The 15,835-nt window shown below is 38.3% G+C and overlaps 1 protein-coding gene across 2 annotated transcripts; it reads left to right on the plus strand.

Moving 5' to 3' along the window:
- Nucleotides 1-757: 757 nt before the first annotated feature.
- Nucleotides 758-15,439, plus strand: LOC308088202 (prominin-2-like). Of its 2 annotated transcripts, XM_080432609.1 has the most exons (24): nucleotides 758-820; nucleotides 1,287-1,540; nucleotides 2,933-2,979; nucleotides 3,874-4,079; nucleotides 4,320-4,440; nucleotides 5,157-5,220; nucleotides 5,453-5,542; nucleotides 6,105-6,289; nucleotides 6,461-6,529; nucleotides 7,049-7,112; nucleotides 7,280-7,430; nucleotides 8,545-8,703; nucleotides 9,105-9,228; nucleotides 9,585-9,673; nucleotides 10,582-10,666; nucleotides 11,895-12,041; nucleotides 12,387-12,458; nucleotides 12,550-12,639; nucleotides 13,281-13,334; nucleotides 13,471-13,551; nucleotides 13,644-13,712; nucleotides 14,164-14,253; nucleotides 14,607-14,719; nucleotides 15,005-15,439. In XM_080432609.1, exons 2-24 carry the CDS (start codon nucleotides 1,321-1,323, stop codon nucleotides 15,156-15,158), a joined length of 2,544 nt encoding a protein of 847 aa, XP_080288735.1. In that variant the 5' UTR covers nucleotides 758-820; nucleotides 1,287-1,320; the 3' UTR covers nucleotides 15,159-15,439. The 2 variants fall into 2 exon arrangements, with proteins under 2 accessions (XP_080288735.1, XP_080288736.1); XM_080432610.1 differs by lacking the exon at nucleotides 13,471-13,551.
- The last annotated feature ends 396 nt before the right edge of the window (nucleotides 15,440-15,835 follow it).

The raw sequence follows: 15,835 nt of genomic DNA on the forward strand, positions 1-15,835 counted from the left end.
ATGATTTATAAGGTCAAGTATAAATGCAATGTAATCTGCTGCTGATAAAAAAAACTGTATAAGCACTCATAAGTACTCATAATCCAATCAACACATTATAAAGCCTCTTATCAATTAAAGTATGATAATACTTCTTAATCACTGGTCACTCACACACTTTCCTTTGTTGTATTATAATTATCATACTTGTAATACATTAAAAGGATTTTATAATGCATTATATCACTGTTATAGTACAATTATAAGATTTCTCCCATTTATAGGATTATCATTATTATTTTGTATTATTGTTTTATTTTACCTGTACTATTGCAACATAATTTTTTATGTATTCTTCTCTTTTAAAATTTTTCTTATTTTCATCACAACCAGTATATAATTATCTTGTTGAGTGATTATTGTTAGCACAGTATTACTTATTGTTATATTGTATTGTTGTTGTTAACACAGGATTGCGTAACATGCCACACCAACATTTTGCTGCTTGTACCTGTATGAGTGAGTGACAAATAAAACCCTCTTGAATCTTGAATAATGTATATAGAGAGAGGAGAGCCTTCATTAAAACATCATCAGAAATGAAGGAAAATTGTTATTGTGGTCTCTAGTGTTTTCTTTGGTCATAAGGATGATGATAAGTATCTTGGACCAAGTATGTGTGTTTTATGCTTAGGAATAAGATCTTGACTAACTGGTTCCTAACACACCTCCCAGATAAGCTTTTTAAGACAGTATCTTAAACATCTGTCAGAATGAACGAGGCACCGCCAAAGGAAGGACAGTCTCCAGTCCCTGGAGTACTCTCCCATTCTTTTCAAAGGTAATGCACATTTAATACTCTTTTCTATAGATGCAATAATCACTGCACAAGTTTATGTAGGCTACACTATGGCAACGGTTTTGTTGGGCAAATGTCTTTCTCATCCTTGTCAACCAAATTACCTCTTGTCTATATTTTAGCTATTAAAGCTACATATCATAACATTGAATACATAATAATAATAATAATAATTATTATTATTATTATTATTACCCTTATTATTATTATCATTAATAATAATAATAATAATAATAATAATAATAATAATAATAATAATAATAATAATAATAATAATAATAATAGTAATAATAATAATAATAATAATAATAATAATAGTGAAATGGGATTCAAATGAAACGGTTCCAAGATATAGGGAATATTTGTTGTGATAGGTGTGCTGGCATGATTATGATAATGTATGCTCAACCATATTTGACATAACTGAGATGGAATGTCACATTTACAGAGCCTATCAGTGGGGGTTGTCCTCTGCCTGAATAATGCGGCTCCAGCTCACTGCCTTGCTCTGGGCCTCTATGTTCCTACTGGGAGCTGCGGAGGCTCAACATTGTCCCAGTGGTGACAATGACACACAGCCCTTCATCTCCTTCACCCAACCTGTAGCTCAGAGGGTGGTGAGATCTGAAGATGGCCTTGCACCCCTCTACAACTTTGCCCATGCCTTTCTCAAGGCGGTGCAGCCAAACCCTCTGCCTGAAGGTGAGAAATGATAACAGTCAATTTTCATTATGTTCTTCTGGTTCATTGTTGCGTCATAAACACAGTTACACAGACAAACACACGCGCACGCCCACACACACAATAGACATATGTTTTTTTTGGTCAATACAGTAATTGGAGTTCTTTATATTGACTTGGAAATATCTATGATTTGAGATAGCTAGCCCCCAAAAATATAAGAAAAAGTTCAATGAAACAGGAGACACTTGGCTGGCACTATACTGTGCCTAAGCTACTGTATGAAAATATTGTTGCAATATTAGCTACCCCTTTTCTGTCTTACAAGGGATGGCTCCTTCCTTCCAAATAAAAGATTGCGATCATGAAATATGGTGTTTTTTGAAAGAAATAGGCCCCAGACAAAATTTTTTTTAGGCAATTACAGGCAAACTGAATGGAGTAACAAAACCTTGTTTGATGGTCATTTTCCCATGACTCATAAGATCATTTGATTTGTGCCTAATTTGGTGGAAGCCACCCGTACCCAATAGAAAAGGAATATAAAAATCACACCCTGTGTGAAGTGGGCGGTGTCTTGCTAGCTAATCACAATACTGAATGGAGTCGATCAATCATGTACAAAGGATAAATACATTTATTGAAACACTCTTTATGATGGACAAAACCATAACTTGAAAAAAACCAAATTTTGGTTTTTTTCAAGTTATGGTTGCTTATATAGGGCTATGCACATGTGTCATGTGACACTGGCCAATCACAGTCCTGAATAGGCTGTGATTGGCCAATCACAGCGCAGGATAATTCTACTAATTTCCTGGGCCCAGATCACAGCGCAGGAAAATGTACATTTTTCCAAATCTCACTTATAGGGGCGGTTTCACCGCCCAAAAAATATGACTGGTACATCTTGATCACATGTCTGCAGAGAGAATGTGTCCTGATTTGTGTGTGTTGGACACAATCTGTAGGACTAGTGCAAAAGTGTGTTGTGAAGCCGGAAATGGGCCTATGGGGAGTTGCATCATGATCATAGGATTTTCTTTGATTGTATGTCCTACGGTTCAAGAGTTATAGGACAAAACGTGTTGCGGTCTGTTATTGCGCCATCATGAAGGCTGATTTAAAAAGGATGTTGTGGAGGTTCTTCCTTGGCCTACTTTGAGTGCACGTGTAAAGATCCACACCAATCTGTCCGGCAGTGTCCGAGATTGCTCTCAGACTCACAGACAGACAGGCATACTCACGGACAGGGATGAAAACATAATCCCTGCCCCCGGCCGTGCCGCCGGCCAAGCGGAGATGATCTAATCATTACAATATACCCACACAATGATAACATGACAACATGTTTAGATCATAACCATTACAATATACCCAGACAATGACAACATGTTCACTTGTGTATCTTAGATATTGTATCCAAAGCCTGGAAAAATGAACCACAGAACATTCAACAGGTAAGGCAAACTTGTTTTTTTCTTTTGTGGATATAGATGTAAATATGAGTAGTACATTTTGTAAATAATTCTATGAAGTAAATATGTATTACTTTCCACATTTGCCATAACTATTCTTTTCCATTTCAATATTTATCATTAGACACAAGAATATTATTCTTGTGGAGGTGTAAAGTGATCTTTTTTTTCTCCAAAAGGATGACCTGTTTTACCCTCCATGAATTGTGGAGGGTTTGTTGCAACTGTATTTCTGTTAATGTTGTTATCTCTACTAACACTACATGTTACTACAGTATAGCTTCTATTGTAAAACAATGTAATGCAGTGTAGTAGTGAGTACTGAAATGCTATAATCTCAACTGTATTGGTCAACACTGTTGCTTTCAACTCTTCTCACTAGTTTCGGCCAAGCAATATGAGGTGTTCTAATTGTGCCGATAATTGCAATAGGGCATGCTGTGCAACTATAAGCTCCACAAACTAAGAGTAGAGACCGTCACAGGAAAGTATCTGACAGTGAATTCAATACTTTTTAATGTGATTTACAATTCACGTTGCACTACAGTATGAAATGTCTTGGTGAAGTTAACCACAGTGAGTTAAAACCAGATGTTTAAAGTATGGATGTAAAATTAATCATAATATATTAATATTTAGCATTATACTAAGGAATGTGTGTTTTAGAATATGATCAGTGTGATGTGGATATGCTCCCCCCCTAACCAGCAGCATTGACAAACGAACCTACAAAGTTGGCTAAACAATACATAGATAAATAGACTAGAATGTATTGATCTCCACGGGGAAATTCAGTTCCCATATAAGAAAACGAGAAAGGAAAGAGAGAAATCATCAGAGTCCTTGACAATTGTTTTTGTCTTTCCACCTCCATAGCTGGCGCGTTATGAGGCAGGGTATGTGGTTTGTCTGATCCTGGCTTTGCTTTACCTTCTACTGATGCCAATAGCCGGTGGACTTCTTGTCTGGAGGTATTTTCACAGCTCAAATGCACAGAGCAGCGACCCCTCATCCATGTCACAGAGTTACTACAAGGACATCGGCGTGTCTGGCTGCCTCATTCTCATCACAATTTTACTACTGTAAGGCAAAGAGATGAGCTTAGAAAGGAGAGTTCTGATCTCACCTCACCTCATCTCATCCTCTCTCACTCTCTCTCTCTCTCTCTCTCTCTCTCTCTCTCTCTCTCTCTCTCTCTCTCTCTCTCTCAATCAATCTTCACATACTGTACATGTACATTCTACACATTTTTCTTTAGCTGTCTTTGTACTAATGTTGGCAGGTAGTAATTACAGTACGTTCTGTTCTTTGTTCATATGCAGGACAGGGGTGATTTTAGCATTCACAGCCAACAACAGAACCCATGCCAACATGCGCCCCAGTCTCCGACATTTCGACACCAATGTTGGGATCATACAGGACAACCTACATTCTATCCCTGAGGTTTTCATCATGTCAACATTAGCTTCAACATTATCTGTCATGATATCTGTTAAAAGAAATTTGATTCTGAGTCTGAGCTGTATAAAATAGTACTCAGCTCCCAAATATTCTTTGTAATTTAATAATTTATTTTTGTATGATTGAACAAGTATGTGCCTGTGTGTGTGTGTGTGTGTGTGTGTGTATGTGTGTGTGTGTGCCTGCGTGCCTGCGTGCGTGCGTGTGTGCGTGTGTGCGTGTGTAGCGTGCGTGTGTGTGGTTGTAAGTGGATATGTGTCAGGGTGTGTGCTGGTAAGTCTGTTAATGATCATGTGTGGATTTTGTAGTGTGACAGAATAATCTTTATGTCCTTTTTTTTTAGCACTTTACTTATATAATTCTTATAACCACTTTCAACCTGGAGTCCCTATTTTTCTAGCTTGTAGATCTACTTTTTAAATGTTTAAGCGTTTAAGTGGTTATGTAACAATGAAGTTAAATATGAATGATATAAAAAGATCAATAAAAAGATGCATATAGAAAAATAATTTAACAAACCCAAACATGCTTAAAATAACTTGCTATCACTAGCTATGTCACATGAACATACCATATGCTTCATTTGGGTTGACGAGGAAAATGTTTCTCAGATCAGAACTGTTAACATACAAAATGCAATAGTCAATTTATGCTACACTATGTTTACTGGTATAATATTATTCATTTGTCCTCTGTAGAGATTGGAAGCCATCATGGAGCAGTACAATATTCCCAATGCAGAAATCTCAAAGGCAATAAATGGTAATACAAATCTGCTGGTTGTTTGATTAATAATGTTCTGTGTGTATATTGTTTTCTGATGTGATTAAAAGTAAAGATAAACTAAACATCAAAAAATTATGAATACATATTATTTAAAACAAACATAGTTTTACTTTACGTTACAGTATGCTTCATTGCGTTGTCAGAGTATTTGTTTAACTTTCATTTGTTTTACATATGTTAAAGAATATGCACCATTTCATCATTTCAGAAGCTAATGACACCGTGGGAGCAACAATATTCATGTCTTTCAGCAGTGATATTCCGATAGTCCTCGGACATTTGTCACTTACAGTGAGAGGTGTGTCAGACATTTGTCACTTACAGTGAGAGGTGTGTCATCTAGAAGACAAGCGCATTGTTACGTATGATGTGTTTTGTTCAAATCATACAATGCATTCTATATTTGTCACGCAAACTCGTTTTAGATTTTTGCCATGAGATTTTCAGTGCAGGGTATGCTGTTTGCTTCTCCTCTGCCACACCTTTTTCTTCTTTTTCTTTTAAAAATGTTCAAAGCATTTCATACATTTTCACAAATGTTCAAAAACCAGCAAAAATACCCGATCTACAAGCTCACAGTAGTAGTAGATAGTAGATCGGATATTCGAATAAAATTGTAATTATATGGTCCAGTCATATATTTTCTCCTCTTGAACTTGTTTTTTCCCTCTGTCTTTGATTTGAGGAGAGATAGTTGCATTCTTTTAATCAGATCCACTTAAAATAGTTAACACAATAGTTTATGCCTTCTTTGCCTTATTTTTGCCTTCTTAACTCAGTGTTTGCCACACAGTTTATCCAATGACTTCATCTGTACATATTTACTTCCTGTGTGATTTTTCATCACCACACACTCACAGATGCTGCTGATACCATTGACAACCTACAGATCATTCAGACAACAAGAGCTGCCATGCAGGACAGACACATAATGCTGGAGAGAGGGTTGCAGCAACTCCAGACCCAACTGAATACATTGAAACGATGCACTGTCTGTGATATTCCTGACTCTAGCAACCTGGAGACCGATGCTGACTACAGTCAGGTATTGTATCATATCTGATATGATCTCATTTGCTCGGAAATACGGAAATTGATAAACCATGGCCTGTTGACAATATGAAAATAAACAATTTAAAACATTGGTATAACATATACTCGGATAATTGCTGTGTGACTGTCTGTCTTGCTCCAATCTGTGAATTTGTCATTTCAGATCCCCAGTGTACAAGACAAGTTGGATTCAATGCCCCCCAAGCGTGTTTTTGAGGGTCTTGTGGCACATGTAAGGATGACAAATATTATGATTACTACTATTTGCTTTTTATTTAGACCAGACAATGTAGAAAGACAGGAAATTGAGTGAGGGCAGATAGTGGAAAGACATGCAACACAGGTCTGTAGTCGGAATCAAACCCGGTATGTTGCGATTATGTGGTCACCGCATCGACCATGCAGTCTTCTACCAGTAATTGACCAGTCATGTACCAGTAATGTACCAATCATCTATTGGTCATCTGGTCTTGTATCAGTCATGTACCAGTCGTCTACTGGTCATCTACCGGTCATCTATCGGTCATCAACAGGTCCTCCAGTCTTCTATCAGTCATCTAGTGGTCATATACCAGTTGTCTAATGTTGATCTGCCATCTACCAGCATATGCGTGCCTCATTATGAAAAGCAGTACAAGTTCCCATGCAGTGTGTGGTGATTTATGGTCAAAGAATTTGTGTGATTGTGATCTTTTTCTGAAAATGACTTGAACGCAACTCAGCGTTACTGTTTGACCGTATCTTCTTTTAGTGTAACGGCACATTCTATGGCATTCCTCAAGTTTGCTCCAACCAGATGGCACCTGCTCTCACAGGTATTTCCCACAGTCTAATATTTAGGATAATAACAAAGTTGTTTGTTCAATTTTTTTATTTTGTTATTTATTATAACATAACATGTGCTGTGTGAAACACCAGTATAATCCTCAGTTAATTGAGATTGTAAAAACACTCTTGGTTAAATTAACATGTTATTGTGTAGGTCTCTTGTTGGAGCTGAATGAAATCCAAGAGTCACTGAGGAATGCAAGCCAGAGTTTCCCTAGCCTGTGGTCTCTCACTGAGGTGGTCTCTGATCTGAGAACCATCATCCAGCGATATGAAGGAGCCATAGTCTTCTACGACTATGTCAGGTATGTTTTGCACTCTTATTATCCCCACCAGAAGGCCTAATTAAAGTGTACATACTGTACTGTAAGTCACAATTGCACCATAGAATTGCAGCATCACTGAACACTGAACACCATCAAAATGAGAACAGAGTTGTTTGGTATGAACGTCCCCAGACTCCCCACAAAAGTAAACCATGTATGTTCCCACAGAAGTAGACCAATACTCACAGAGAACTACACAGGTCAGCTGACACTGATACAGTATTCACTGCACACCTTACACTATTAAGCTCGGTTCTTCATTCACAAACTGCACATCTAGTAACTTGCTCTCCATAGTTACAGTACAGTACAGATTTGGAGCCTACCCACTGGTCCGACTGTGTGTGTGTGTGTGTGTGTGTGTGTGTGTGTGTGTGTGTGTGTGTGTGTGTGTGTGTGTGTGTGTGTGTGTGTGTGTGTGTGTGTGTGTGTGTGTGTGTGTGTGTGTGTGTGTGTGTGTGTGTGTGTGTGTGAGAGAGAGAGAGAGAGACGTATAACTAGTGCTCTTGTAGCTCAAACAGCTGCACTGACCTCATAATTGAATGATGAGTGATAGGTTTTCCACTGAGGACTTATCAAACTAGTTTTCACATGGTGCAATGAAACACTTGGTTTTGGTTTTTTTCTTCCTCATGCCTTTTATTTATTGGTGCCAGTTTCCTTTTGGTGTGTATATAACACCAGTTAAAATGTTGCTTAATTTCATGTATCAAGTACAGTAAAACAGCATTTACTCTAACCACCATTTCCCACCTAAATACACCATACTTATAATCCAAATCACATTTTATTTATCTATTTATGTTGTTTTTTTTGTCTCGACCGCAACAGCGAGGCCAGCCCCGGCATGGCCCGCCTTACTCATGTAAATCTCTTTAATTATCTCTGCATAACTTACTCTATCCTTATTCCTTGCATAGACGGTTTAGTAGCTTTTGTGGGCATTTGACATTTCTACTGTTATGTATTCTGAATGCTAACCACAATCTTTCACATTTAAACCACACAAATCTGCTGACTGACTATTGTTTATTATAATTCATTTGACTTATTTGCTCGACAAAATTACATGTGTATGTGATGCCCTCTACAGGTGGGGAGTGTCAGTTACAGTGTGCACAGTGATGCTATTGACAGTGCTGCTCTTAGTGACTGCCATCTCTCTGGGACTGCCTGTGCTGTTCAACCCCAAAGTATACTCCTTGTACCCAGACATGGGACTGGAAAGAATAGCTCTCTACCTGTTTAAAGTGTAAGTAGCCATTCTGGTTAAAAGCAATGGTTCTCTGTTCTGCCTCTGCTTCTGCCTCATTAGGAAATTGTCATAACTTCTTACCCTTCATCAAACCTTCATCAGTATCACGCACGCACGCACGCACGCACGCACGCACGCACGCACGCACGCACGCACGCACACACACACGCACACACACACACACACACACACACACACACACACACACACACACACACACACACACACACACACACACACACACACACTCCCGTAACTAAACTAAGATTCTGTCCACCCACACCAAAGTCCTTTATTTTGCCAATATTGTGACCATGTTAAAATGATGTGATTGCATCAGATAACTGCTCATGCATTCATTGTACTTACTAGTAATGATTTGTTTCTTGTCTCCACAGTTCTATGATTCTGAACAGTGCATTCTCCTGGGTTTCCATCATCTTAGTCTTTGTCACCCTGTTCTTTGGAGGGAATGCTCACACTTTGGGATGCCGCAGCTTCACCAGTGGCCAGATTTTTACAGTAAGTGCTATTGGTCTCATATTGGTGTAAATGTTAAATCAAATGGTTGATATTATTGTTGTCTCCATTAAATTTGAGCTGTTGCTGTGTCAAATGATAAGGAAAACAAATGAATGGAGGACATGATATTGTATAAAGTTAAAGTTTAAAAGCTTCGTCCGCACTTCCAGACCAACATGTATTTGTTTGTTTGTTTGTTTATAAGGAGGTCAGTCTCTGTTATTTTTCTAAGTCACCGGCCACACCTCAGAGAGCCACAGGCATGCACAGAACCGAACACCTATCAGATAACTGGCCCGGTTGTCACAAGCTCTTGTTGTCCAGTAGCTTCATTATTGCAATCTCTACCTCCACAGTTCCTAGATCAGCAGGGAAACCTGTTCAGCAGTCTCAATCAAGGAAATCAAAGCTTGAATATTCACCCCAACACATATGCCGTCTATCAGTAAGTACTCTATTAAAGTATGTGAGTGATAATGTAATACATGTATACCATGGTCACAAAAAAGAAAATCGAGTACATTCATGGTACTCCCAAAATCAGTGCTTATAGCCAGATAAAAGACAGCTGGTGTGTGGATTTTGGATACATGGAGTTAGGTTTCCAAACTAAATCCATGTGAATTCCAACCCCGCCCCTGTTGCTGCGATTGACTGAGACACGCACAGCTCCTGTTTCACTATTAAATACATCACAATACGGAAATGATATACTCTCAAAATAGCATTTAATGTAATCTCTAAGTGAAATCTAAAGAATAACTTGAATGAATGCAACCAGATACAGGACACATTTTTATCATTGTTTTAAAGTGTTAATAACTAGATGAATGCACCATTTACCATTTAGTATGGGGTGGCCCCATGGTATAGTGGAATTTATGAAGGTATTCGCCATATAGGCTACCCGCTTTTCTTTCCAGTGGTTATTGTATTATACTCACTTCTAGTAATATAGACAGTCACTACAGTAGCCACAAACCATGCCCACAAGCAGCCAGTTCATCCATGCAGGGAGGTTGTCATCCAGAGTTCCACACAGACTTATGTATAGTGTGGCGTCACCACTGAACTTCACATGGTGATTTGTGAAGCTTCCTCCACAAACTGTGTCTGTTCAGTAACAGGGGTCTCTTATTTTCAGGTTTCGATACCAATTTTATCCATTCGGAAACTAAACACATATTTGTAGTCTGCACATAGATAGATTACATTAGAAAATGCAATATGACAATGCAATGCAATATGACATGTCAAGTTAGCTGATAAAGAGTCTTTTGTGCTGGATTTTAGTTTTCTGTGGTGAGTTTCAGGTGGAACAAATTGTGTCCTGTAATTTGACTTTATTTCCAGGGGCTGTGAGAAAGGAGGTTCCATGTTTCACAGTATGGATATTAATCAACTCTTTGACCTGGAAGATTTCCTCAATACTACCAAGGTGTTGGTCCAATTATTGCATTTACCAGTTGCATTTTTTCCAACTCTGTAATCCTCAGTCTTACTTGAGTGTACAAATGTAATGGAGTGTGTCCATTTGTTCATTGACTTGTCTGTGTGCATCTGTGTACAGTAAGTGTACACACGACTGTGTGAGTTGTTAGAGAATGAATAAATTAAAGGTAGGGTAAGTGATACGTTTTGGTTAAAACTAAACGTTTTTTGTTAAAAGGTTAAAGCACTACGTTACTGAGTGTATGTTCAGTAATAGGGGTCTCTGCGTCTCTCTAGATCTTTAATGAACAGAACATACATTTTCAGGTGGATGGCCAATCTTCAGCCAACTACGAGAAAGTACCCAATTATCAGCTTCAGTTTTATAGTGTTGCTATTCCAATTTTGTCAGCTCACTTCCAATTTCTCTTGTTTATCCTCTATCCTGTATGAGTTCTCTCTCCTGATTGGATGTAATTGGTATTAAGAGCTGAAGTGATGGGGAGACCCTTGTTAATTGAACAAACACACTATAGCAAAGGTTACTATGGGAATATAGAGCTATTTAACACTTATTTTAACACACAAAAAAAGAAAGAAATCACTTACGGCATCTTTAAATTGCTTAGTTTAACGACACTCAAAACTGAAATATCTTTTGCACTTGACTTTTATTTCCATTTTTATACATTGTAATCACATTATATGGACATACGTACATAGCCTACACTAAACAAAAACAGACAAAAACAAAAAATAAAAATTGCATCAGACACATCAAAGAAAAACTTACAAAGGCATCACAGACACAGGCAACCAAAGATCATTATTCTAACAGCACCAATCGTCCATACATGACCTTCAGGACACTCTGGTCAATAGCGCAAGGAGGACAGACAACCAAGCCTTTCAATCAAGTCCCGTCCATTGACATTAAGGGGGGACCGCATCCCCAATCAGTCTGGGCAGCTGCAGTACTACCAGTGTCCATCTGATATTGAAATCTTCTGTCCTCATATGTAGTCTAGCTGTAATGCTTTCCATCAGATATATGCTTTTTAGCCTGTCCCTCCACTGCTGGATAGTCGTGGCTTTACATTTCTCATTAACGTTATCTTTTGACTTACTTTAATGTTATTTCTTCTGGGCATATGTTATAACTTTTTCTATTTTAGGAATAGAATACAGAATATGGGCTGTACTTTGACTGTCCACCTATTCCCTTTTCATTCTAGTACATGGAGAACTTCAGCGAGACTGCTGAGAGCATCTCAGTAGACATGACGGAAGTGAAGTTGCTGCCTGACACAGGCAAGCAGGGCATACAGGCCTTCAGAAATATTGGCCTTGATACCATCAACTACAGTCTATTGATGTCACTGGTATGAATATACAGCTATCAGGGCTATCTCACTCTCTTTCTCTGCTCTCTGCTCTCTTCTTCTCTTTTCTGTCTGTGTCTATATGCACTTTGGTGGGTGTGTTTACTGTACATGTATGTGGGTCCTGTATCTATGTGTTTCTTTCAGTGTGTCCATTTGTTCATTGACTTTACTTGTCTGTGTGCATCTGTGTACAGTAAGTGTACACACGACTGTGTGAGTTGTTAGAGAGTGTGACTTTGTGTGTCTGCCAAGCTGTTTCTATTCATGCACATGTTTGGCTATTTACTCTTAGTTGTCGAGTTGCTGAGTAACATTTTTCATTGCTTATTTTTGCATCTTCAGCTCAGCACACGTGTTGTGAAGAGAGACCTTAATAATTTGGCAGTGGAACTGGATGAGAAGGCACAACTCCCTGTAGGTGTTTGTCCAACAAAGCAATAAGGTGAAAAGACAGATCCTGTAAACTGTGTGCAGTGATTTACATCTTCTGCATCTATTCTGTCAGGAAAATGCACTGATTAAGGACGATTTACAAGAAGAGGCTAAGAAAACACGAGACCTGGACCGCCTGGTCAAACAACAGACAGCAGACGCTGTGAGTTAATTGTGCCAACTTGTGTCAAGTCAAATCATGTCACCTCAAGCCAAAAAAGATAACATCCATTTGCAAATAAAGTGCATAGTCTTCATAGAAGTGTCACCGATTTTAAATACTAGGATTGTGTGTGATGTGGATGTGTGTGCGTGTGTGTGCGTGTGTGTGCGTGTGTGCGTGTGCGTGTGTGTGTGTGTGTGTGTGTGTGTGTGTGTGTGTGTGTGTGTGTGTGTGTGTGTGTGTGTGTGTGTGTGTGTGTGTGTGTGTGTGCGTGTGTTTGAACTCTGGATTCTGAGAGTAGAAACAATCTGTATGCTTTGGACCAGATGGTCAGAGCCTTAGCTCTTGACTATGGCCAGATGCCAAATAAATGGGATGAAGATGTAGCCTATGGTGTGTGTGTTATAAGTGAGAGCGCTCATGCAGGTTGATATGTGAGCAACTTCTGTGATGTGCATCAATAGAACCTAAATGACAGATTATTTCCAGAGCAGTGTATAAAACTAACAAATGGGATGTTTTAGTTGAGGTAGATGGCAATACTGAGACGGTGTCTCACTGTCTCTTGTGAGCTTTATCGTTTATCCATCAAATGTCAAGAATGTTTAGCTGACATTCCATAAATCTTCTGAGCGCTTTAGGTCAAGATGAATGAAAGTGTTGGAGCTCTGAGACACATAAACCAAGCATACAAGGTAGGTACTGAATATTACAGGCACTCTTCAAGCATTTCTGCCCCCATTACAAAAGTGTTATTTGCATGATATAGAAAGGACAATTATGTAAATGAGTTCATGTTGTTTATTGGAATAACCTCTCTCATGCCTGCAGACTAATATTGACAAAACCCTGAGTGGTGTTAATGTGACTGAAGGAGCAATGCAAGTCCAAGTCCCGTATATTGTGGCTAATGTAAGAGATTGTTGTATTTTCTTTTAATAAAGATGTTCCCATTGCTGTACACATTCTGACTTCATTTCAGTTTATGTGTTCTATTCTCTCAGATGTCCCAGTGCACGAAGCAGAAAGCAGAGAGATCCCTAGTGCACTACTTGGGCTGGGTCCGGCATTCGGTGGGTGAAGAAGCAATGAACAGGCTACAACATAAATAATTGTTCAAAAAAGCTCATTTGGAGTACCTGTGTGGTTCAGTAGACTATTACAATCACATTCTCCTTGTCGCCCTCTAGAGAGCTTCTGCAATAATTGTGGCTCTCTGAAGAACTTCTGCTGTACAGATAATGAAAATCTTTTTGTGACAAATGGATTTACATAGATGTGTCAAGAGTCAAAATATGTGGTGTGGTCACTAAAATGTCTGTAAAATGCTGAGCATCCTGGGAGGCCGAGGGCCCCATAAATTACCACAGTTTATAGATTTTATTGTTTAATAAATATTGTGAGTCTGGTGTGATATTTTGCCATGGGTCCCATAATTACATGCAGCTCCTCTGGTTGTGGATGACTTGGATTTACATTTGCAATGGCAGCTCATGTCAGTCTTTGAACTTTTCTTGTTTTTAGATCTTGTATGAGGCTATGGGTTGCAATTGGCTTGCAAGGTCTGTGGACAATGTGTATACAGCAATGTGCCTAAATGTGGTTGACCCATGGGTGAGTGAGACATCTTCATTACATTTTGTACTTTTGAGACATCTAGAATGGCTTGATTGGCTTGATTTCCAGCATTTAAGACACTGCACTTTTGGTGAAGGGATGCAGCGGGCAACAACAAAAAAACAAGACAAAGACAATTAAAATAAAACCTAAATAGGTAAACATAAAATAGGCATTTTCACATAAAATGAAACTCTTGTATTTCTTGCTGCTGTTTGGTTGTTAATGTTGTTAACCAATCAAGGATGTTTGCTACTGTTATGTTCTCCAAGTTGCTCTGGAAAACATAACATCTCAAATACTCTGTATATCAAATGTATTGTTTTTATATTTTCATTGTGTTCATATAGAATGCCTTCTGGCTGTGTTTGGGGTGGTGCTGTGCCTCATCAGTTCTTGGATTAGTCTTGAGTGTTTATGTGGTGGCACGTCTGCGACGCATTCCACCACCAGTTTTGACTGGGTAAGTGCAATTCTCACAACAACATAATTATGCTTAGTGTTTGGTGAAAGGGCAACAAAAATACAAACTTTAATTCGATGAGTTAATGACGTTTCCTTGTGAATCAAATCACAAAGTGCATGGCACATATTCAGTCCAAGGTTATATTTTACAGACCAAAGCTTTTGGAAAAATTAATATAACAATTGTAAAAAATAAAATAAAATATGTTTTGTGAATTTGTTTGAGTCTGGCAGAGTATGCAAATATAACGGTCACTCACAATATCTTTTGTTTTTCTTGCAGGAAAGACATGTTCGTCCTGCCTGAGAAGGAACCAGGAGAGCAGAATCATCAGCCAGAGAAAGACAAGTCTAACCTTTATAATATCATGTTAGATGAGCTCAGTGATGTCATGAGCTTCAAAACACAAATGAAAGGCAAATATGACAACACTTAAAGAAAAACTAAATATAATGATATATGGAGCACTGACAATACACAACTGCACACATGACACAACTGTATGTTGTGTTTTTCCATCGAGGACTACTTTGGAAATAAATGTTTGTAAGCTAATGCTTTTAAGTGCTATCATTTGGGATGTTGTGCCATGATACTTCTTTGAGTTGTTATGCTTTTAAATCCCTAATTAAACAATAAATAATTGTGTGGTGTTTATCACTGTTTCTTATTCTGTAAGTGTAAGCTGTGACAATCCTTCAATAAAAAATATGTGGAGATAAAAAAGGGAGTGTAAGTGATATTTTTTGTTAAGTGTTAGATAGCTCTATATTCCCGTAGCTAGGCCTAATCATTTCTATAGGTCTTCAACAGGAATAGTTATAGGAACTATTTTTTTCTCCTAAATAAATAAATAAAAACGTTGAAATGCAACACAATTTATGATATTATGTAGTAGTTGGGATCCCTGATTTGTCTCTCTCGGCTAAGGGGTCCTTGTCCTGAAAATCATGAAGACCCCTAGACTAGAGTGTTTGTTCAGTAACTGGGGTCTGCCCATCTCTGTTAAAATTGAAGCAGATAAATGGGTTCTCTCTCCTGATTGGATGAAATTGGTGACCCACCTGAAAATATATTTTCTGTTTACTGAAAAAACACCAGAATAATCAGAAT

Source organism: Gymnoscopelus braueri (assembly GCF_963280865.1).
Source record: "Gymnoscopelus braueri genome assembly, chromosome: 7".
NCBI classification, from domain to species: Eukaryota; Metazoa; Chordata; class Actinopteri; order Myctophiformes; family Myctophidae; genus Gymnoscopelus; species Gymnoscopelus braueri.